General features: G+C 41.7%; 1 protein-coding gene across 1 annotated transcript in view; it reads right to left on the bottom strand.

The window, feature by feature from the left end:
* Positions 1 to 1317: 1317 nt before the first annotated feature.
* Positions 1318 to 23093, bottom strand: part of T265_14928 (hypothetical protein) — a gene marked incomplete at both ends in the record, with an annotated part of 62005 nt that continues 40229 nt past the window's right edge. The window contains 2 exons of the mRNA XM_009175811.1: positions 1318 to 1453; positions 3068 to 4263. Coding sequence (XP_009174075.1) covers positions 1328 to 1453; positions 3068 to 4263 — 1322 coding nt within the window. The remainder of the gene's footprint in view (positions 1454 to 3067; positions 4264 to 23093) is intronic.

The following is a 23093-nucleotide window of genomic DNA, read 5'->3' as shown; positions in this document are numbered from 1 at the left end:
GAGACACTACAAGATATGGCTGCCAACCGATGTCAGTGGCGTTCTTGTTGTCAGTTTCTATCCAGATTGCCTGAGTGAATGTGTGGAGGCATAGGCACGTCGGAATGATTGTGGTAAGCTAGCACTAAATCCCTTCCCTGTCAACCTTTACTCTTTTCTTTACAATAAGGCTTTCAAATAAGTCATGGTTGTACGGCAGTGAAGCATCGGTGTTGAACACTGATGTCATGCTGTCGATGATGATGATGATGAAACACGACCAGATAGTACAACTAATCAGACCAACTGCAAGTGAACATGAAAGGCTACTTGACCTGTGACAGCCGTGTAAATAACTAGAAAATGGTCAAACGTCATGCATAGTAAAACTTCATCAAACGCCCGATCCATTCAGGTGTGTGGTCTAACTGACCGTCTAGTTGGTGGCTTAGCTCAGTTGTTCTACTGCAAACAGTGTCAATAAGTCGAAGGTCATCACCAGTTGTGTTTATGACAAGAATTCATAGGTAGACAGTCAGGGGAAGTAAATTTGTACATAATGCCTCCGAATAACCACTCAAAAACGCCCATCCTCAATCATGATACCCTTCTTCTTCGACATCAGCCACCAAGATAATAAGCTGGGATGCTCAGAGTGCTGATTCGTGAACCTCATACCGGGAGAGTAGTTAAGGCTTTTATTTGTTACGCGAATTTTTCGTTCTAAGTTGTTGAAGACTTGCTCATACCTAGATATTTTTCAGTTTTATCGGGCTGTCTCAAATCTATTGATACAGGTCTTCAAGGTAATCCCGCAGGCGAAAACTATTTTCGAACTAGCCACCATAAAAATGCAGATATGAAGATTTTTGAGTTACAGAACGCAGAAAATTCTCAATAAGGCGAAAACATCTGTAAAATGCTTTTTAGTACCTTTAGCATAAACTGGTTTCACTTACCAACCCAAATTTTTATTGTCTGTTCTTTGTCTGGCTATTCATCTGCTATAACAGCTTCCGTTTTATACGTTTGAAGTGACAAATATGTCACACACTAACCGAAATATGACCCGATAAACTAATCACGATGTTAAACTTCTTATTGAGTTTGCCACATGGAATATTCATGACTTCTGTTTTATTTTATCACAACGTTTTAACGCGCATATTAAATAACATCATTTTGAGGCCAAGGAACACATGATCAGATTACTGTTTATATTTAATTTTGGTTCAGAGCACTTGCATTAACCTGATGGCGTGTATCAAATGGTTCTGTACAGAGATACACAAGTAAACAAGAAAGTTCTTCAGAATTCCCCATGCATCTGTCTTCAGTCCGTGAAGTTTCAATCTACTGAAGGAAAGGTTTGAGCTGACTGATTGTCATATGGGCTGGGGTTTGGAGATGCCGAGTGCTGATCTGACTTTTGCGATGATCGAACGAAGTGTATTTCAGACGGTATGTGTGTGGACTGGAAAAAAATTGTGTGCAGAACAATTTTCGGTTAGACATTCGGAGAGAAAAGACTAAAAACAATAAGGCATCTGCAGAGATTTGGGGACTGCTCGAATTCGGACCAGGATACACTATGAAAGATTGCAAACGTACGAAAGACCAAGAGTTAAACCCGGATAGGTTCCGGTGGCCAGTGGTCTATTTCCCCTTTGTACAATGTGTAACACTCATAAACGCCCACTTACCTCAGCTAACAGATCAGCCTTCTTTTACTGCTACTGACAGTGAGACACATCAGGCAGTTGTAATCCTGCACGCACTGTGTCAAGTGAAGCCATAAACTCAACGACCTGTTAGTTATCGCTCGGAAATAAGACGGCATGTGCTAATGAACTGCTTCAGAACGGAAGCCATTCACACTGCATAGAACCTGAGCACGTCCTAATGGTCATTTTAGAACTGCAGTATAAAAGATGCCTTGTAGCGCCACCTGAAATCAAGCTAATCCAAACTGATGTTTGTTAGTATTACAGTAGGCTGGTGTTCTGGGTGCATTTGGCGAGTTCAGTTTTACATGTGGTGATTTACTTGACACAAGTTTTCAGGTATCATTTTCGCTACAGTAAAAAAATGAAATTTAATAAGCCAGTCAAGTCAAATGAGAGAATGATTCACTTTTGTGAGGCCGCTGACGTGGTCGCCCCACCGGGGAGAAGGTGTCTTCCCTGAAAAGTCAACAAATTGTACTAGAGTGCTGCGGCTATATTTTCAACTACTTAAACTGATTCCCCGTTGTTGTTGGCTTCACATTCAGGTACTTAGCAGATGATACTTTGGCATTCGGATGAACACACAAACAGCATGACCTTCTAGCACTACTTGGTGATGAGATGGCTCATATATCAATGTAGAAAAAGAGGATACTTGCTCCAACACGAGAAAACCGTTCCATAAACATTAACATTGTCCAGATATTCTTACTCCTGCAGCAAACCAGCAGCTTCGTGAAACAATCTGTGCATCAGTTATGTCAAACAGACTTAAACCTGAGGACAACATCATGGCGCTACTTTTCCGAGTCGGATAAGAATAAAAATATCCTGCTTTCTCCCATTTTCTAAAGTAAATCCTTCAGAACGTGTTCTTGGGACCCAGTTGGTCAATGCCGTGTTAATTTGTCTTCAGCCAATCTATTTCCATTTTATCTTATTCTGTACTTATCTGATATGCTGATGAGAGAGATAACCGGCTTTGCTGTCGGAAACAACAGAAGTTACTTAAAAAAAGCCGAAGAAAATTTACCTCGCAGTAAAATGCCCCCGTTGGTTCACTGCCACTACAAAATGATGAATAAACGGTTTGTCTGACCCTTAACAATGATAATTTTCTCAGTCAGCACCAATGTATCTGACACTCCGTATAATATGAAATCATATAAATATCCATCGTGTTATTCCACTGGAATTTCATTCATTTCTCTAGCAAAACTCCGCACAGAAAATTAACTATCTACCTGATCCTTCTTTTGTTTGAGGTGATAATGCAGAATGAGGACCTTGAAACGTTTGTTTGTGCACAATACCAAACTACCTTTCTATATTAAAATCATTCAGTTCCTTTGAATACCTACCCTGTTCATGATTATATCATCCACAACTGCCGCTGAACGGTTGTTCAGTGGACTCTTTGGTTTCGACTTTCGTTGCAATGTCCCCATTCTCACGGTTTCCGTGTTACTCATCAAGCCTTCGCCGTCACCGATCACAGCAGGAGGTTGATCCACATTTGTTCCGGAAAATGAGTAGTCCAAGCAACACGGATTTTGGGTGCAAAAGGTGGAATGGTGGGATTCATGCATTGTAGGGATCCCAAGGAGGTCGCTATCTCGGTCGTTTAGTCCGACTTGTGATCTCAGCTTCTCACCATTACATTCGATATGACCAAGAAGCCCAAGCTCAGTACCGTTCATTGACGTAATCATTGATTTTTTGCGGCTAAACAGAGAAGTGTCATGACGATAGCGTTCGGTATCAAATGGGGACCCCGGTTTGGTTGGTGGGGCATGTAGGCGTGAAAGCTGTACTGGCGAACTAACTGGTGATTCTGTGTAGGACTTTGTGATGTGCTTGTAAGGAGATATATCCGCTGGTCGACAAGGTGTTGGTGTCAGTGGTAGAAGGCTTAGTTCGGGTACAAGCTGACTGGTGCATGCATGAATGGGTCTTCCAGGGAAGCACTTGTTATGAATGTGCAATGGCCCCACCACTCCGGAAATAGGATTATTAAACCGTACTGTTAAGTGTGGACTTAATTGCATCTTCGGTGAAGGATGGTGACGTCTATTAGCTAGAAATGGGCTTGCCATGCTTGTTGCATTTCCAGATCCAGAGACAAGTTGAGCCAATTCGTGAGAGAAAATAATCGAATCCGTCTCATCCGCTGAATTGTGTCGAGGCCTCATGTGACACGCACGCCACACCTTTGGATCCGGCGAATGTTCAATGCCACTTGACAAACCGTCAGCTTTGTAAGCTGGACTTCCTTTTGAAATTAGTGTTGGCAGGAATTGGAAAGAGCCCGTTGGGGAACACATACTCTCATTTGCACTGTCTGCCACAGCTGACTGCGTGGTTTTGGGCAGTACCTTGCTGGTCAGCTTTTCCCTTCTTCCGATGATGGGACATGGGCTGTCTACGACGGATGCATTTGCGACGTAGAAATTGTCAATCCGGCAGTTGTGAGATTGTTGATCGAATAACTCGTTTCTGTCACCATCGAGCGCATTTTTCAAAGACATGCAGCGGTGATCCACCACCATGGAGATTTCTAAGAAAAGGCAGTGAAAAAAGCTGGCAAGTTATTGGTAGGCAGACACACGAAGTAAATAAGAATCAATAATCAAGTACTTAACCATGCACAATTCGGTAGCGTCCTTGCGAAGAAAGTGTTAATCCCAAATTTAGTGCGCACGATATTCTTCCAACCGATTACCTCCATATGAAGTACTGCTTCAAAAGCACCTCGTGAAATTTGATTTTGAACGCACCCTTCGTGGAAGTACATACAGTTTTCCACGAAACCCAAGTCCTGTCCTTTATCAAAATCAGGAAGCTCAGTTTGTAATATGATGTTGTCATATACCCCCAGGCGAAACAGATACATAGAGCTCTGCAGCGAGGATTTGACTGAATAACTATCCAAATGAGAACTTGGAATTTCAACATTGCATCAAAGGTTAATATGCAGTCAATATGAGGAAACGCATAAATAATTCATACTGGCAAATATATCGAATTACTACGCAATGTTTACAGTTGGCAACGGTCTTGAAAAGGTTACAACTAACAGATCCGTGCGATAACAAAATAGCGAACTCGATAAGTATGATACCAGCATACTACCCGGCAAAAGCGCTCTCTTAAAAAATACGGTGTAGATAAAAATGGTAGAAAAAACAAGTCAAACCAGTAGTCATGAACCGGCTCAACGAAATCACTTAACGCTCTTACCGGCCATCACGATACAAGCTGACCTCATGCTCAGTACAGTTGCTACAAGGGGCTCCTCAATGACGCATCGTGGAAAAAAGTTAGAACATTGAAAGTCTTGTACGGTGGATACCACAAACCAGACAATTACATTATACTAAAAGAAAGAAATTGGAACCCAGGTTTGACAAGAACAAACCCATGAACGTATCTTAGTAAGCTATGCTATAAACTAAGCTATATAAAACAGGTAATATATAAAACGATGCTATCAGTCGAGTGTCTCTGCAGCTGTACAAGTCCCTAAAACCTCACTTAGGTTTACAAACCAAGGGTGTTCACGTTAAGAGTGGCAAAACTGTGATTCCAGATACATCCATTTGATGTCAGAAGATTCATTATTGTGATACCCATTTTCAACTTTCAAACTTTCAACGTTAACAAATGCGACAGTCTACTTCATGCGCCCACAAGAAAGAAAATGATTCACTTAGTTAGGCTATCACTTGGGTACCACAAGAGAATCAATCCGATCATCAGTTGGACGTGATGACATGTAAACAAATGTTAGACGATGGAACCCCTGTATATCTGTGCGATGAGTACCGTAACCACGCCAATTCGCTGAGTTCGAAAACCTCGCCATATGAGCGAAAAGTAAAGAAAACCAGCAACTGAATAGCCTAGGTGAAGACCATCTCCTCATCCATCAAAACCAGCATAAGTAATATTATTTTATATGGGTAGAAGTTGTTCCATTCTGAAAAGAGGAAAGCTTTATCGATAAACTGGAACCACATGTTTCCTCCTCCCTTTATAGGGGAACGGTGGTTAGCTTCATTTTGACTGGTGAACATGAAACTACCTACACACTGGTCTATGGAGTAGTTGTGTGACGAACTATACAAAATTTTTCATAAGAACTTTGGAAGAAGTGTACACTCCATGGTATTTCATCCGCTCGTGCGTAAGGTCAGGGGCGCCCGGAAAACTTTGGACCGTTCAAATTATTTTGTTCATAATCGTGCTACTAAAAGGAGCGCTAGTAGTCCGTTTGTCGTTTTTTGTTGCCATTGGGTCGGGCTCCACAGTTGTGCATGACTCTTCACACACTACTTGGGCTTGAATAACTCGGCACAGGGAAATGGGGCAGCGCATTAAATTCCAACGGCAGCGCTTCGCGGATCCTCAGTTGCAGCCCACATGAGCGATATCTAACAAAACAACATCTGACGCTTTAAGTTCATATATGGAGTGTTTCGAACGTAATTAGTATTCAACGACTATATGTACACTTGACCAAAAAACAGAACGATCCAACGCACCTATAATAAGAGTGGCGTTTGATATGTTCACCAATGAGGTCGGGAAAGGGTAGATTAGGAATCTGNAACAGAACGATCCAACGCACCTATAATAAGAGTGGCGTTTGATATGTTCACCAATGAGGTAGGGAAAGGGTAGATTAGGAATCTGGAATAAGCTTGCAAAATTTCGTTGAACGAGCTCCACTGGAGCTCATTAGAACGTATAAGTTTTCTATTCGTGTTATTAGGACGCATCCGAACTCATCCGAAACGTTTGCCAAAGACTATTATAATAAACAATGATTACCGGTGATAAATGAAACTACTTGAATATTCCGAACGACTGGGATGATTATGGTCTTGGGAAATGCAGAGTGAATTGTCATTGTTCAACTTTAGTCAAATATTGATCCCTATGCCTCTCGGAAGTTCGGGTTTGTTGAAAATAGGTTACTTGTTCAGAAGAGTCCAATGGAAGTAATAGTTCAGCTGTAACATCCTAGCAGACATGTTCACGTAGGAACCATTAGGATGGAGATACTGGAGGTTGCATAAGCCCAGACAACAGCAGTCGAGATGGCGTGGTTTTGTTGGAACTCCGGAACTTCCGGTCAGTAAGATCGCTTTCTAAACACTGAGCAATCCTGGACTCAGAGGAGCCTGAACGTCCGTTGGCTTTGACCACAAAAGGGTACTAAGGGATCCCCTTTTGCCCTCCTCCAAATACGAAGAAAGAAAGAAAATCTTCCGGTATGGAAAGGACTACATCTATAATGCAAACTGAAAAAATGTTCTTCCAGCCTGTTGCTCCGTATATTTCAGATTAAATCTGTTCTGGTAATGAATACGGCGATAGACTTTGAAAATTTTTTCGTCCTGTAGGTAAAGCCGAGAAACAATGTACAGCTGTTTCATCCCACGGAACTACGGAGAGCTTCGAACCCCTGACTAGTTTGGGAACTTACCCGTTAGGCCACGGGCGGCTGATCAGCAGTGTGATTAACTCGCACTTAGACAGGATATAGTGCCGCTCATCCTTCAATCACGGAATCCACTTCACGCAGTCACACTCGTTGACTAGTTCCTTGATCAGGGACTTCTCAGATAGAAGTTTCACTCATCGGGTAAAGTTTATACTTCCACTGAGCTACTTATAGATTGTTAGCTTTTCAGCATAGATTGGATTCACTTACAGGACGAAGTCTCTACAAAAATCTTAAATGTCCTCACACTACCGACAAACTTTGAAAAATTTGTTGAATATATGTAAGAACCCTATGCATTGCTAAAATCACTTTATTCGACAGGAAAGGTGGAAGATGTACGAAGGATGGGAAAAGATTGCATAAAACTGAGGTGATCGCAAAAAATGGTGACCCCGTTTTCTAGTGCACGTTTAAAATGTGCTCTTATTTGCGTCCAAATTGAACTGACTCCCTTCCAGGAGGTAAAGTACTATTTTCTGCGATATCCGCATGGCATTATAAAACAGGACAGCATGATTTCGAAAATGATAAATTTTTTTCAGAAATATGAATATCCCAAGAAACCAGACATCGTATGAAAATGTGCACACAGTATCCGCATGCAATATACTCAGAAAGAAGTATCATCCACTGAATCCCGATGGAATATGCACAACAACAATAGCCGAGTCCAAAATAAGAAACCTTCAAGAAAACGTCGCTGCAAAACCACTTCTGGTGAACGCAAAATCCGATATGTGTTCACGAAAGAACGCCTTAAATTTATTTCAGTCGGTTGCCATCAAGCCTCCCAAAACTCATTGAAAGAAAAGAAAAGGAAATACGTTTACCGCATATCAAAATATAATATTAAAAAATGTGGTTTGCGCAGTAAATCCAGCGAAAAAGCTTTCCAAAACCAACGAATTGGTTTTGAAAGCTTTCATCATAAACTACAATAAGGCGATTGCCCAATATATTATACAAAGCATAGTTCTTTGGCACCAAATACAAAAAACAGCGAAACTGGTTCATGCACCCCACAGAATGAACCAGGCATGTGCTCAAAGAATACACTTGAGGCGATCTTACGCACCGGCATTCGTGCACTCAGAATTTCGTATTTTTTACTGGCCACTCAAGTTATGTCACCCAGTAAATCTGTCGCTGACCTGTGACAAGTACATGACACTCTCGAAAACAATCAGAATTTCACGTCAATCAAACATAGTTCCGGGATCCCCAAACGCACGCAATCACTTAGCGATTGGCATATTTTGATCTATGGTACATTTGCTTTAGCATTTTCCCAGTATACATCCACCCTTACCCACTCCCATTAATGTACCAGTTCAGGCATTTTCCCTATTCCATACACTCCCACATATATCATCGCTGTGTGCCAAAATCAGACATTAAGCGTGGCAGGTCAGGATGCATGTGCAACGACGGATTGCCTTATTGCACAACATGTCAAGGTTATACTGTCTGGTACACAGCCTTTGCTGAGCACTGACAAACGCCACTCAAGGTGGACTGAGCAGGGGAAAATGATTGAGGGTTATTGAGGTGAACGTCTCCCACCCATGAACATGGGAGCTCGAAATACGTGTCAGCTATTACGACCAACTGTTGGATTGTCCCTCTCACGCGCGTCCATTCACTACAAGGCAAGTGTCACTGAAAATTGGAAAGACGAACGTATTCGTTACCCCGGACGACAATGAACTTTACAAAGTCTCGAATATATTTCAAAGCTTAATATTTGCTGAACAAAGAGGAATAAGGATTTGTTGGGGAGCCGGGTTGAATTTTCCAACGGTGGCAGCTGGCAAAATGTAATATTTTCAATGCTATGCCCTTTTGGTCTGGAGACATCATCCGTTTCTTGAACCATTCGTGCTGTTACTTTACCAAGTTCACTAATTTGGCTGCTAGATATAAGGCATAGTTATTCTGGCATAAACTAATATAGCGTTTTTATCTTTCCCACTATGTGTACTTTATATCTTCAGCGCTTGCACTTACAAGCACATTTTGTGCCTCAAATTCAGCTTTGCTTGTTTAACTTAGATCTGATGACCTGTGCTCTTGCCTTGCTTTGTGCACAGTGGAATGTGAACAGAAATTCCACATGTATGGGAAAACTTTCGGAGCTTTATACCTTAACGAACTGAGTAAAGCCGGAATTTAAGTGGGAAGACACCGAGTTGTCCACGCATATGCCCAAACATTCTCTCCTAAAAGTTCAGTCTCACGAAGACGATCGGCTGGAGAAGTCTTTCGCAGCAGAATTCGGTCCATGTGAGCTACACTTTCTGCTACAGCTTGGCTTGCTTGACTAACCACCAACAATTGGGATATGTTGCAAATTCCGACCCAAAATAAGGCTTTGTATTTCCTTTCCGGCCGCTGTTCAGAGAAACAAACTGGGCACGTTGTGAAGCAAATTCGGAGGAAACACGTTAGTAACGCTGTCACCCTATATGCGTAGGTAGTTAGCCGAACAAGGCGGGGGTCAAAACCGAAGACATTCCAGCAGAACTTCCAACTCACCATAACTAACATGGTTGAGTCTTGCGTAAGTATTGTTGGAAGTGTGACCACCGGATAGTCATTATTTAGAGGACAACATCAATATGCAATGACTATTCTCAGCAAACTTCTAATAAAGTTAGCAATACAAAGGCGACGACAGTTTAGGCAATCGTTTTACTAGGCGTGCAATCGAGACAAATTAATTCAGCAACTTTCCCGGGGCTAGTTTCATTTTTGAGCACATTATGGTCCTTTCCGAGAGCAGACGTTATAGATGGGTTTTGAACAATGGCTGTCTGCGCGTGTTCCCCTTCCATAGTAACCAGATTACTTAGAGCTGTGATCGATGTGGTCTAAATCATGCAGTTTTGTGCGGCACAGGTACTCTATTGTATTACGCGTGATGTATACCACTTTGGAAAAAATCCGGTATTTTACGTACACCACTGGCCTCCATTGTCGTCAGAAGATTCAAAATCCATTCTTCTATTACTATGGTTGGAAAGAAGGCTGGAAAACACAGCTGAAAATGTATAAAGTCACCAGTAATTTGCGTAGCCTTTGAGGCTACTAGCTCACATTAGCTTATCAGTGAAATTCACCCCAGGGACAAGTAACAGCCTCATTGCAGTCCGTGACACGCAGGCGATACTTTGCGCACATCGGACGAAATAGCCTCGAAGTACAAGCTTAGGTTACCAACCAAGATTCTGTCATCCAAACTTAGCTATGTGAGTATATTTGAGTATATTGAGTATATTTGACATTTATTTATTTTTCACAGCTCTGCTGCTCAATTCACAAGGTGAGGTTGTTAGACATACCATTCCTGTCTGTTTATTCAGGCATCCCTACTATTATACATCACCGTTTCAGTCAGAACCTAATCGAAAGTCAACACATTTGCCATTGCCATGATTTGCTTTTTGTCACGTTCAGTTATAGGTCACGATATCTGGAAATGCCAGCTGGCCAGTTGGCAGTAAAAATGGCCCAAGAGACGGATGGTGTTTCCAGACCAAAAGGGCATAGCATTGAAAATATTACATTTTGCCAGCTGCCACCGTTGGAAAATTCAACCCGGCTCCCCAACAAATCCTTATTCCTCTTTGTTCAGCAAATATTAAGCTTTGAAATATATTCGAGACTTTGTAAAGTTCATTGTCGTCCGGGGTAACGAATACGTTCGTCTTTCCAATTTTCAGTGACACTTGCCTTGTAGTGAATGGACGCGCGTGAGAGGGACAATCCAACAGTTGGTCGTAATAGCTGACACGTATTTCGAGCTCCCATGTTCATGGGTGGGAGACGTTCACCTCAATAACCCTCAATCATTTTCCCCTGCTCAGTCCACCTTGAGTGGCGTTTGTCAGTGCTCAGCAAAGGCTGTGTACCAGACAGTATAACCTTGACATGTTGTGCAATAAGGCAATCCGTCGTTGCACATGCATCCTGACCTGCCACGCTTAATGTCTGATTTTGGCACACAGCGATGATATATGTGGGAGTGTATGGAATAGGGAAAATGCCTGAACTGGTACATTAATGGGAGTGGGTAAGGGTGGATGTATACTGGGAAAATGCTAAAGCAAATGTACCATAGATCAAAATATGCCAATCGCTAAGTGATTGCGTGCGTTTGGGGATCCCGGAACTATGTTTGATTGACGTGAAATTCTGATTGTTTTCGAGAGTGTCATGTACTTGTCACAGGTCAGCGACAGATTTACTGGGTGACATAACTTGAGTGGCCAGTAAAAAATACGAAATTCTGAGTGCACGAATGCCGGTGCGTAAGATCGCCTCAAGTGTATTCTTTGAGCACATGCCTGGTTCATTCTGTGAGGTGCATGAACCTGTTTTGCCTGGTTTTGTTTGTATCAGCCGAAAAGAAAATGTGCCTTGGGTAGGTTGCTTCATTTATTGTAAAACAGATTATTCGTTTTCATTTCGTTTCTATCAGATTTGACTTTGGCTGGTTACCGGCTTGTCTTTTTCTGATTGATGTGTGTTGTGTATAAAAGGGAAACGGTACATTGAACGTTTTTTAATATATTTTCATGCTGATTTTGTCAGTGTAATTCATTTTTACCTTTTGACCAATATTACTTAGCTAGTTTAGTGTCGCCTTTTTATCCCCGTCTTTTTTGTTGAAACGTTTCTCCGTGTGGCACTAAATATGTTAGATGATGTTGATTTTTTTATGACTACCGCATCCTCGTGGTGTACAAACAGTGCCTCTTAGAGGGCTTCAGTGTATCTGAAAACCAACATGGATGTGAATGTGCCATATAGCGCAAACATTCTACGGGAACAGTTCCAAAACGTCAATGGTAATTCCGTGTAGATGCACAGTATTGAGGCCTGAATCACGTGTTTAATATTCCACACCTTCATTGCCTTTTGATCCTTACCATACCCATAATCATTTCTCAATAAACGACAAGCTGTATACCGTGATTTGACTAGATAACAGTATCTCTTCTAACCTCTTCTTAGAAAAAACGAATTTTAGAATTATCTGGTTAAACCTACGCTGGCTTCGTATCCAGAAGTCATAGTGTGACCTGTGGAAATGAGTAGCCCAGTGTGTCTGGGAACTAGGTTTTTCCAGCCGATATTATTCCAAAGATATCTTCACAACCTAATGTCTATTCTTTTTCGATTACGATAACTTACCAGCAAAATCAATAAAATCTATGAGCTGATATGAACATCAAAATGTGTCAGGTTAATTTCGCTTTCCACAGATGACGATAGTCAAATAAGCGAGTGAATATCTGTTTCACTTTGCTCATCGTTTGTCACGATCAAGAAACTCAGTTCTTTTTGTTACCAGCATCACTCGTTAGCGACTAAATCCGTTTGCCGAACGAGTGCCCAACCGACTCCTAACAACCCCCGTAAAGTGTTCATACGTTGGGGTACTGCCGCCTTTAGAAAGTAGCCACTCATGTGCTGATAAATTCTGTAGCGTACAAACACGAGGGAGTTCAAGTAGTCTTCGTAAGGTTGCCGAAAATTCTTCTTCAGTAACCTTATCAGTAGTGTGTTACGTCAATTCATGTATCGCGATATCTCGAATATCGTATCTACTGAAACCAGAGATTGCCTGGTGCAGCAAATTCAGTTACTTCAAAACATCATAAACGAGAGATTCAGCTGGGTTGCAAGTGAATCTCCTGAGAAACCAACTTTGTTTGAAAATGATTGCATTTGCTGAGTTGAAGCAGTTTTTGTCAAGAACAGTTCTCGATATGGCATTTGGAGCCAATTCGTGAATAAAAAATATAGCATCGGGCCCATGGGACACAGGCTGCCCAGCATTGTGAGCCCAGCTCCATTCACGTTCGGCATTATCCTATTTAAATGATTACTATCAGTGGTATGGTAGCTGTCTTTTATAATCAGCTTTTGTCGCTTTTGTCCACTGAAGCTACCGGATTCACGAACCTTTCGTCGGTTTACGAAATACCCAAAGAGACTTAATTACAACGCATTAAGAAGCCATGTGTTCTGAATCAGCCTGCGTTCATCAGAAAAAACGACAATGGTAGAATACCTTCATGCAACGGTATCTGCTTGTCACATAGCTCACCACTCTCTGACGGCTGGTGAGCGACAGGACAGTCGGCGTGAACGCATATCCGATAACTGAAAACAAACAATAGTTCGCAATGAAATTAACTTTTCGCCGAATCTTCCATCTGGGTTTGATTTTACAGAACTCAAGTGAATGAACACTCTGGCTTAATGAACTCGCTGACTGAGCTTACAGTCTCCTTCAAGGTGATTGTCAGTAGATTTTACACAGCAGACCAGACTCCATAGATAGTATCCACCCTGTGGGATAACGAAAAGCCTTCGAATATATACTCACCTCATTTATACCACCGTTCCAAAGTTATCAGGAGTGATAAAGCGCTTCGCGATTTTTGTTAGAATTGAGTTCTATAGAAGCCAACCAGTCATCAAACTCCACACTGAGTACATTTAGCCATAAATCGTGTGCACCAGACACTTATTAGCTGATATTAGATAAACGTCTAATGTCTGTGGCATTCGTCTATACCAGATTAAAGGAAGTTCTCACCAGCTTCGGCCTGTCAGCTAGTTTTCCAGTGGACTCTTAAGTTCAAAGATCGTATAAAAAGTGAACCTTTCAGATTAACATAAGCATTACTACGAATGATGCGGTGAGAAGTATGATTGCTTAGGGGCTTTTCTACGGTTATACTTATTTGCCTGATTGTAAGCCAAAATCCATGAGTAATGACTCCGAACAACAGAATGATTTGCTTAAGATTTGTTTAAGACTTGAACGTATTATGTAACCCTTGAGGGTGAATGGGAATATGGAATTCTCTTCATTACTCTGAGCGTAACTTCCGGAGTTGTTATGGTTGTGGAGGATCTCCTGTCTGACGCCACTGGTGAAAAAATCCGACTTAGTGAGCGTTAGAATACCAGACGGCGCAGTAAAAAACGTAATAAACCGTTGTTGATTATCATAAACATTTCTGCTTAGTGAGAGAAGCTAAGAAGAAAGACGCTTTCATTTAAGTTTATAACGCTTCAAAGCTAACGGTTTCCTGCACTGTAACCGAAGTCTCCCAAATTACCAGATATGCGTATAGACGTCATCGACTCGAGGCAGTAGAGTTTATGGTGACATTGCAAAAAATACTGCCCTAGGCTAAGGAAAATAATGTATCGTTCCATGTAGTTGGATATTATAATGGAATACAAAAGTAAAAAATAAAAACAGACGGGGGGTGGGGGGTGGAAATCATAACCCGACCAAAGTTCACAGCATCCCTCTCACATACAGACTGACAGAAGGTTCAAACGAAGTTCAAGAGGGACCATCAAGTGAACGACCCTGAAGAACTAGACCCTAGGCTGGACCCAAACACATGTAGGTTTCTCCACTGACCCAACACTTGTTCAATCACTCTAACACACTAAAATCCCTCGGCCAACACCCAACAAAGATTTAGCTTGACTTAGCTGATTGGTTCTCCTTACGCCTTAAATCTCCACCAACCTTTGAACCTAATCACTTGGCCTGAAGAGACTTTTGTGTCAAAAGCGAAACGTTTCCCAGCAAAAAACTACCGATTGTCACCAAACTTCTTCGAAAAGCAACCATATTTGAAACCCATCTAGCTTCGCTTTATCCCATAGTGACAGCCGACAATGTGTGAACTGAAATGTTTTCACAACCACTATCGAGCGTAACAGTAATGGATTTAAGTCTCACAAGCGGCAGGACAAGCTTGGCGGACACCAAGTTCCTGAACATTTGCTTTTCCCATTCTTTATCTGCCATCTCAGCGACTACATTTCCAAGTTCTTCGGCTTTAGGTTCGTCTTTATTGGCCACCTCTTTACTGAACTCTGCGTGATTTTCACCCTGCTCTGAATATAGACAATTTCCAAGACTGTGATATTGATTTCCGGGCTTACAAATACCGACAGCATTTCATGCCGTCCTTGCTACAACGGTTGGCTCCATAAACCTATGAGGGCATATATTTCAGCGGCAATGGTGTGCAGTGTGTGGGCTAGTTTAGTGTGACGAGTCTAGGTCCGTGGCTGATAGGCATACACATCAGAACTCACTCAGTTTACTTGAATTCACGTGATGCTTGTATGAACAGCGCTCTTCCTGTAGTAGTGCCAATTATTCCACACCAAAGAATGAGAGTAATGGGCTCGTGTAAGAGTAGGTCAGAAGTTCATATGCCCAGCCCAGCAGGAATTGACCCCCATGCATCAAACACGTTGATACTGCGTGTCACTAATCCAACATCATGGTAGTTGGCTTGTTCGCTGAGCTGAGCAATTTGGTTGCAAACGTTTCATCACCAATCATCAGTGCGTAGTTGTGCGTAGCGGTGGGTTATTGGTTGTGGCACAAACTAACCGCCCTGAAGGACACCCGACTAGGTGAATATAAACATCCCCGTACTCACATTCAACGAGCTAGTTTGAGAAAATGTCGATTAGTTCCCGGCTAGCTTTGGCAACCCTGGAATACCGCCACCTCACGAACTCATAAAACTATGGAATTTACTTATTAACCAGAAAATTCCTGTCGGGCGAGGCTTCGTTTCCGGAGTCTCTCATTCAGTGCTGAGTTCCGTTCCTCTTCTCATATAAACATGCTTTAAAGGGAGGAAAACTCAACCAGAAAATATAACATGGCCTATACGGCCAAACGTCTACAGATATATATCAGCTGCAGGTAAATTAATTGATTTGCAATATCTCTCCCATCAGGGTAATCGTTCTTGGCTTCAGAAAAGTTGAGACTAACAGAACAGTTGGTCAGGTCGAAAGTTCCCTGCTTCGCACCAACATCAACAGCAGCAACGAGAATATGGGTCGAACAGCTGTGCGGATTTTGTCACATCGGTCGGTTGTACGTGCGTATTTGTGCCTCTGAATGCACGGATTCTAGTGACTATCCCGTGACTGACATGCTATCCAAGGTGGGAAGCTGATCAGTAGATACTCTCGGTATGAGACTTTACGTTTCACATCATCTAACGGGGCTGTACCAGAATGCATGCGCACAAGGACAGTGCCAACAAAATCGACAAAGTTCTTCAGTGCGGTAAGTTTTGGATAAAGGTGGTCTCCTGCGAACATGACAACAGAAACTGGTAAGCCGCTGTGCTGCCCATCGGGATGACATTTACTAGCGCAACAGTGGTCGTGATATCCAGTCAAGTCTATGAAACAACAGCAAAATCTGCTGATCTCCCCCATCATCACCAAGCGGTGTGGCTTGAATCGCATGTGCTTTAATGGCTAAGCCTGAAAGGACCCTAATGGACCGCCAGTGTTCCCACAAGGCAGTGTGCCAAACGTGTCTATCCTGGCATGGGAGTTCAATCACCGCCAAATATCCGGGACAATGATAAGTGGTAAATGCTATTCACCTTGGCATTCACAATGGCAGGGTTTAATTGAAGAATATCTGAGGTGTGAAAATCCATGCCACCCTGGTTTTGGTGGCTTTGAGGGAAGCAAGAAGGAATCCAGCATGAACTAGTTGAGCAAAACAAACCGCTGGGTATCATGTGTGGTATTAGGTGAAGTAAATGCAATTAGACCTTTAATAAGTGTCCACTTTGTCTGAACACTTGGCATTTGTCCACATTCCAAGACAGAACGATGGTTTTTGGCTAGATTGCTAAACTATGAAGAAGCAAACTGTACTACAAACCTATGCATGCGCTAACTTACAAAAAAACGAAGTTAACTCAACGAATATCATTGGATGGGGCGAACGAAAAACCCATGGATTTTGAACGACTGTTTTTTCAAAAACTTTTGTTTGGTGGTCTAAACATAACATTAAAATAACATTAATGTCATTCTTTCGGGAAGTGCTACCAAAATGAAAAACGAGCAAAGCCTAGAAATATCAAGTTACAAAATGCAAGTATTTGGACTGAGAAAAAACTGAAAATTTGACTTCCCCAAAAACGGAGAACAAAAGGACTAAAATAGTTGCTCCGCTTGAAATTTGCTGTCATTTCAACAGCCTTTTCATACTTCGCTCGACAGCTATTTGAAAATTTTCGTGTATTGTCCTTCTCACAGGTTTGAACCTTGTAAACAGCCGACCTTCCAGTCCACATCTGAGTTAATCCAATTCTCCGCCTACTGTGAGACGAAGGGGCGCGCTTCTTGTTTTTTTCTAATTTCGACAACACAAAATATGACAAAGCTCTGGTTTGTCATGTAGTAAAGAGGATTACTGTTGTTTTTTCCTGTCCAGTGACGGTCGAGTCTAATGTGGATCGTCCTGCTTGCGGATGCGCATTTCACACACCGTGTGAAGTTGCCGCAGTTAATGACAGATGTTGAACAACTGACGAGCATTTAAGAAACTTCGATTTTTAAAAAAAATCACGGTTGAGGAACTTCATTTCGCACAAAAACTGACCGCACGCATTATGTTTATTTGAATTCCAGAGCAGTATAGAAAGCGTCAATTTTCGAGTTTTTGTCGATGCAACTGCCGGTTGCCTGGGAAAAGATCCGAAGACTCGGGCTCTACGATACCACTGGCACTCTGCCTAACTATTGTTCCAGTGGCTGTCTTGCTTCCGTGAAGTTGCAGCTAACTGAACCACTTACGGACCATATAAAAATCAACTCACAGAGGGATTTTTCCAGGGAATTTTCTGTAAGGTATTGTGTGATGAGCAACCTGATCGGTTCCACTTTATTCTCCCTAACCGATGAACTCCACATAGTATCGGAGAACTGTCGTTTATTCCAGTAGGTGGTTTGTTCACGTCAAATCATTTTGTGTTTTCTGCCCATTTGGACGATTGCTAGTCGCTATCCAGTGCTTTTCTCTGTTTCTTACTCTAGATATTTCTCGTCTATACTAATCGGGAATCAGCCATTTGGAAATGTCCTATTCACCACGAAGAACACATCGTTTTGCCTGTTACTTATCCCTCAGACCTAAACCCAAATAGACCAAACTGTCATCAGTTACTGGAGACGAAGGTCGATTAATGCCAGCTGCTCCATATAAAATGCCTGTCTGAATACACGTATCAAACAAACACATCAGGATCGACTCCTCCAACGCCTGTGTACTGGTCCGATGTCAGATGTCAGCGATAACTAAAAATAGATATTCAAATGAAGATTCCGTCTTGTAAGCGAAGACAGTCTATACTGAAAAGCCGAGAAGCAGTATACAACTGTTTCTTCCTTACTCTGTTCATCAGTAGTGCACATCTCACAAAACTTCAGGCAGTATTGGATGCGCACTCTTATGTACAGTGTTTTTGTGCTTTCCAGGACAGATTTGCTACCCTTACAGGACGAAATCTCCGTTCAAATTTCTCCGAGCCACTAACAGATGTCCAAATCTTTGCTTACTGCCAGAAACCATGTCTGTATTACAACCTATCCAAGCCCTTCTAAGTACTGAATCTCTTATAGAACTGTGGCTAGCTTGGTGCTCCGTAAAAGATACTTGTTAGTTGGAACAACTACCCATTTCCAGATATCTGTGTTCATGCAGACCGGAGAGTTGGTAGATCAGGAGGACCAAAGAAACGGAAGATGTGAAATGTGTTGGACGTGTCCGCAGATGGTTCTACTGTCTTGCCAGTAAAACAATGGAGGATCACAACGGCCCTCTGATATGTAGCAAAAAAGGGCACTCGGAGTGGTGGGCAAAATATTTTGAACAAAAGTTCGATTGATCACCCGCTACTTCCAATCCGAGATACCGGGATTCGGCAGAAACTTGCTAGGTTATTATGGTGCCCCTTCAGTCTCAGAAGGGTCCGAATCTATAGCACTACTTCATGCGTTATCGACCTCCTGGTCCTGATAGCCTTCCACCGGCTCTTTTCAGTGTCTGCAGTGAATTTCTCAAGCAGCGCCTTTCCGTCATATTTGTGTCTGTCTGAGAGAAAGGGATGTTCTCAGACAACTAAGATAAGTCATTAATAATGCTGGTGTTCAAAAAGTCCACATGCAGTGAACATAGTAACTACAGGGACATCAGTTTGACGGCTTCTGTTTTTACCGATTCTCGACGTTTTAAGTCGATACGCCAAAGTTCACCCTTGAACACCCAACAGAACTTTGACCACAGAGAGGCGGTGCAGAGAACATCTTTATACTATGTCAAGTGTTAGAACAACACCATATGTACAGACGGCTCATAATCGTGGTATTGGTTGACTCTGAGTTCAGTACTATCGATCTGTCAGAGCTCGTAACTATACCCACTCAAAAAATGATGCTTCAGAATTCTATAAACATAATCCTGTTTTTATTTTCAGACTATTCTGGGCACACAATATTGTAAACGGACCTCTTTAAAAGCTTCTTTACAAGGAATGTTATCCGCCAATGATCTCGTCTTTCCATTTTTGTTCATATTCAACAAGTAGTGAGCCAAGCACTGGAGTGTTCTAAACCCATCGCTCGTCTTCCTATTTTCACCTACATACTTCAGAATATGCGGTCGTTAAACATACTGGGTGCAATTTAAGGAGAGACACTGGAGGTTGATGTGAACTTTGCATTCTACGATAGCTCTGATGACATTTCATAGCAAAGTCAGAGCATGAATCTTGAAGCCTTGGATCATTTATCCCAATTTTTGTCAGTGTGGCGTCGTAGAGAAACTGGGCTTCAAGTGTCTTGTGGCTACTTTAAGGTTATATTGTTGTATGGTTGCAAGACGCAGCATCTGTTGAAGAATGATGTAAGACGTTTTCAGGTTTTTTACTACAGATGCCCTAAAAGCGTTTCTAGCATCAAATAGTATCAATAATCCGTAATTGCGTAATTACAAAACTGGTATTTCCTAGTTCACAAGGTATTTCTGTTACGGAAGACATCCAGCATGCTAAACTGGCTTGGTCAGGTTCTACGCAGGCTCAGTCACCATCCACCGAGACGAGGTTTGTTCTCCGTGTCTCCCTAAGAAAGGTGGATAACGCGTAACTTTATAGATTGGCCTAGAGGAGGTAGTGAAGAGGTTGGGCGTACTTTGGCGCTGTTCTACGTCCTAGATGGGCTCCATGAGAATAATCTTTTAATTAGGCACACTTCAAGAATAGACACCTCAGAATCCTTGCGGTAGATTATTGACACATTCTTCCTTCAGCTAATCTTTTTGCTCTTGCTCACTCTGTAATGTAATCAAATAAACTCTATTGTCGTGCGGCGGTAAAGCATCGGTGCCACGTTTGACACTGCTCATTCTGATGATACCGATGACTCTTGATAATGAGATACGTTAGCAGCTCTTTCGACCGGCTCACCAGGTAGTTAGTATATCCTAACTGAATCGCGAACTTCTTGATCATACTTCAGTTACCCATTTACCACCATAGTGATTCATAGTGCAAAACAAATATACGAATAAAGACTCAAGTCACCTTCAGTCATGGACGATCGCTCTTAATGAATCGCATGTGAGGTCCTGTTAACCTGTTGAAGGCAATGCATTTATATGATTAACAATCAGAAGCACGTTCATCAGAGCCACAATGAGTGCGTTCAAGAAATTGTATCAAACTTTGCTCAAAGTGGAGGCAATACAAGTACCTAATGAAATTCCTAGAGAATATCCTCAAGTTTCAGAATAGTTGAAAGGTACAGATGAATCATAATTTATGTGAACGAACAGGACAAAACCAGAAGAACAAAAATTCCATGCTGCGGGAGGGATGAGGTCGCAAATTTATGAGTAAGATGACGTCGAAACAATATGTCATAAAAGCCCACTCAATAAAACTTCAGCGCACAAGGTATCATACAAAGTCACTAGTCTCTGTTTTCATTTATAACAATCATTATTCGTCAAGATACTATCGACTGGTTTACACACTTTGACACAATAGACTTGGGTTCTAGAGAGTCTTATTGTCCTGTGTACTTTCAGGTTTTATGTCATTAGGCATATCCGACATTCATGAACTAGATGAGTTTTATCTCTTTCGCGCTCACTCAATCGTGCGCACTTTATGTGGAGCAGTATTTACATGCTTCCATTGGTGTTTAAATTTCCAAAGTTTGAATGAAAACCCGTTCACATTTAAGTAAATTTGCCACTTTCGGGGTACTTTTGATACTTCGGACCAAAATACTTCAGTCACCCTGAAAAAGCTTGTAAACCATTAAGCAGCGATAACTTGTTAAATGCTTGGCAAACAAACCACATTTTTTTTATTAATTTCCAAAGTTTGAATGAAAACCCGTTCACATTTAAGTAAATTTGCCACTTTCGGGGTACTTTTGATACTTCGGACCAAAATACTTCAGTCACCCTGAAAAAGCTTGTAAACCATTAAGCAGCGATAACTTGTTAAATGCTTGGCAAACAAACCATATTTTTTTTATATTTTAAAGTTGTTAGAACAGCTATCGAAATTCATTTTCTGAGTATTCTGCGCGGAATAAAATTCGATCCGGCTGTTCTGACATCTACACTAAAGAGTGACCGCATACTTTTCTAAAGATTCTCACTTTTCAGCCATTCTGTTTGCACACTCACAACCTACAAACTGATTACCTACGGATGGTTAAATTAGGTGGCTATCTGTCACACTGATTTCTCTTTCATAACAGTGATAGCTGACAACTTAAGCATGGGTCTCTCTTTTACGTCATCGTATCATCAGACTGTAACAATAGACTCATTCTCCGTTTTACTATCCTTTTATAATCATGAAGGTTTTATACATCCATTTCAGACTCAATCATTTCATTCACATTTCACCAGGCTGATAGACAGATGTGAAAGTAGGTAGGTCGCTTCCAGAAGAATCATGAATTGAAGCATGGGAGATGGAAAAACTCCCCGTAGGACTGCGACAAATTCCAACCCATATTTTTTCAATACCGGGGCTGGGAAAAACCTCTGTAGAATCAGATCTCCTAAATGACTGAAAAGATTTCAGCGACAAGCAGAAAGCCGGGCAAGAATGAAACGGTATAACCCAAGGGCACTTCACAGACAATTTGAAATCAGGTTTGCCTGACCAGAGTCACCGAATGAGACGATGTGATAGCAAGATTGACTCAGGTTGAAAGGAACAAGCTGAAAGGAAGCAAGCTGACTTGGTTCGAAAGTCCAAGGGTTATAATTCTTGCACGGACAACTTTCGTTCTATCTTAAATCTCACTCTCTCTTTTTATCTAGAAAATAATTATTTTCCCACCATATCTAATGATAAGACTATACTGCAATGGCTTTCTCACACAAAAGAAGAACAGTAGACCTGGACAGCTAGAATGAGGCAACCCTAATTGCTGTGGAGCTAGCACTGGGCCAGATACAACGTTTGAGGCATTTTTGCTTAATTTCTGCTGAATTATTGTGTGACAATCTACTAAATCTCATCTAAGTTCCTGAAAGCCTGCACCGAAACTCAAACTACAGCACCCAAAGTTCGACCGTTAGCTGGCTGACTTCCTTTCTGCTTTAAAACAATAAACATGCCACTCTGAGTATGCTTAGTGCTTACTAAAGTATAATAGAAAACCAGTGAACACAGTCTTTGTTCTGAAAAGTAACACACGGTGAGTTGTTTGATAGTAACCGAAAACTTCAAACATATCACACTTCCACGACAGGGGCGCCTTGAGTTCATTGATTACATCCTGACTGTTTCCGCAATACTTCTCAATTTTTCTCCGTATAGTTAAGATTCAGAGTATGAGCTTAGGTATTTCAGAACACCACTTCTATCCTCAGGCAGACCGTCATTACAAAAGCAATGTTTTAGAGCATAACGTATAGTAGTAAATAGTTAAGCAGATGAAAGCGCGCAGGAGTCACGTGTTTATCA

Source organism: Opisthorchis viverrini, assembly GCF_000715545.1.
Source record: "Opisthorchis viverrini unplaced genomic scaffold opera_v5_295, whole genome shotgun sequence".
Classification (NCBI taxonomy): domain Eukaryota; kingdom Metazoa; phylum Platyhelminthes; class Trematoda; order Opisthorchiida; family Opisthorchiidae; genus Opisthorchis; species Opisthorchis viverrini.
The sequence above is the reverse complement of the archived record's forward strand: the minus strand, read 5'-3'. Positions and strand labels throughout refer to the sequence as shown.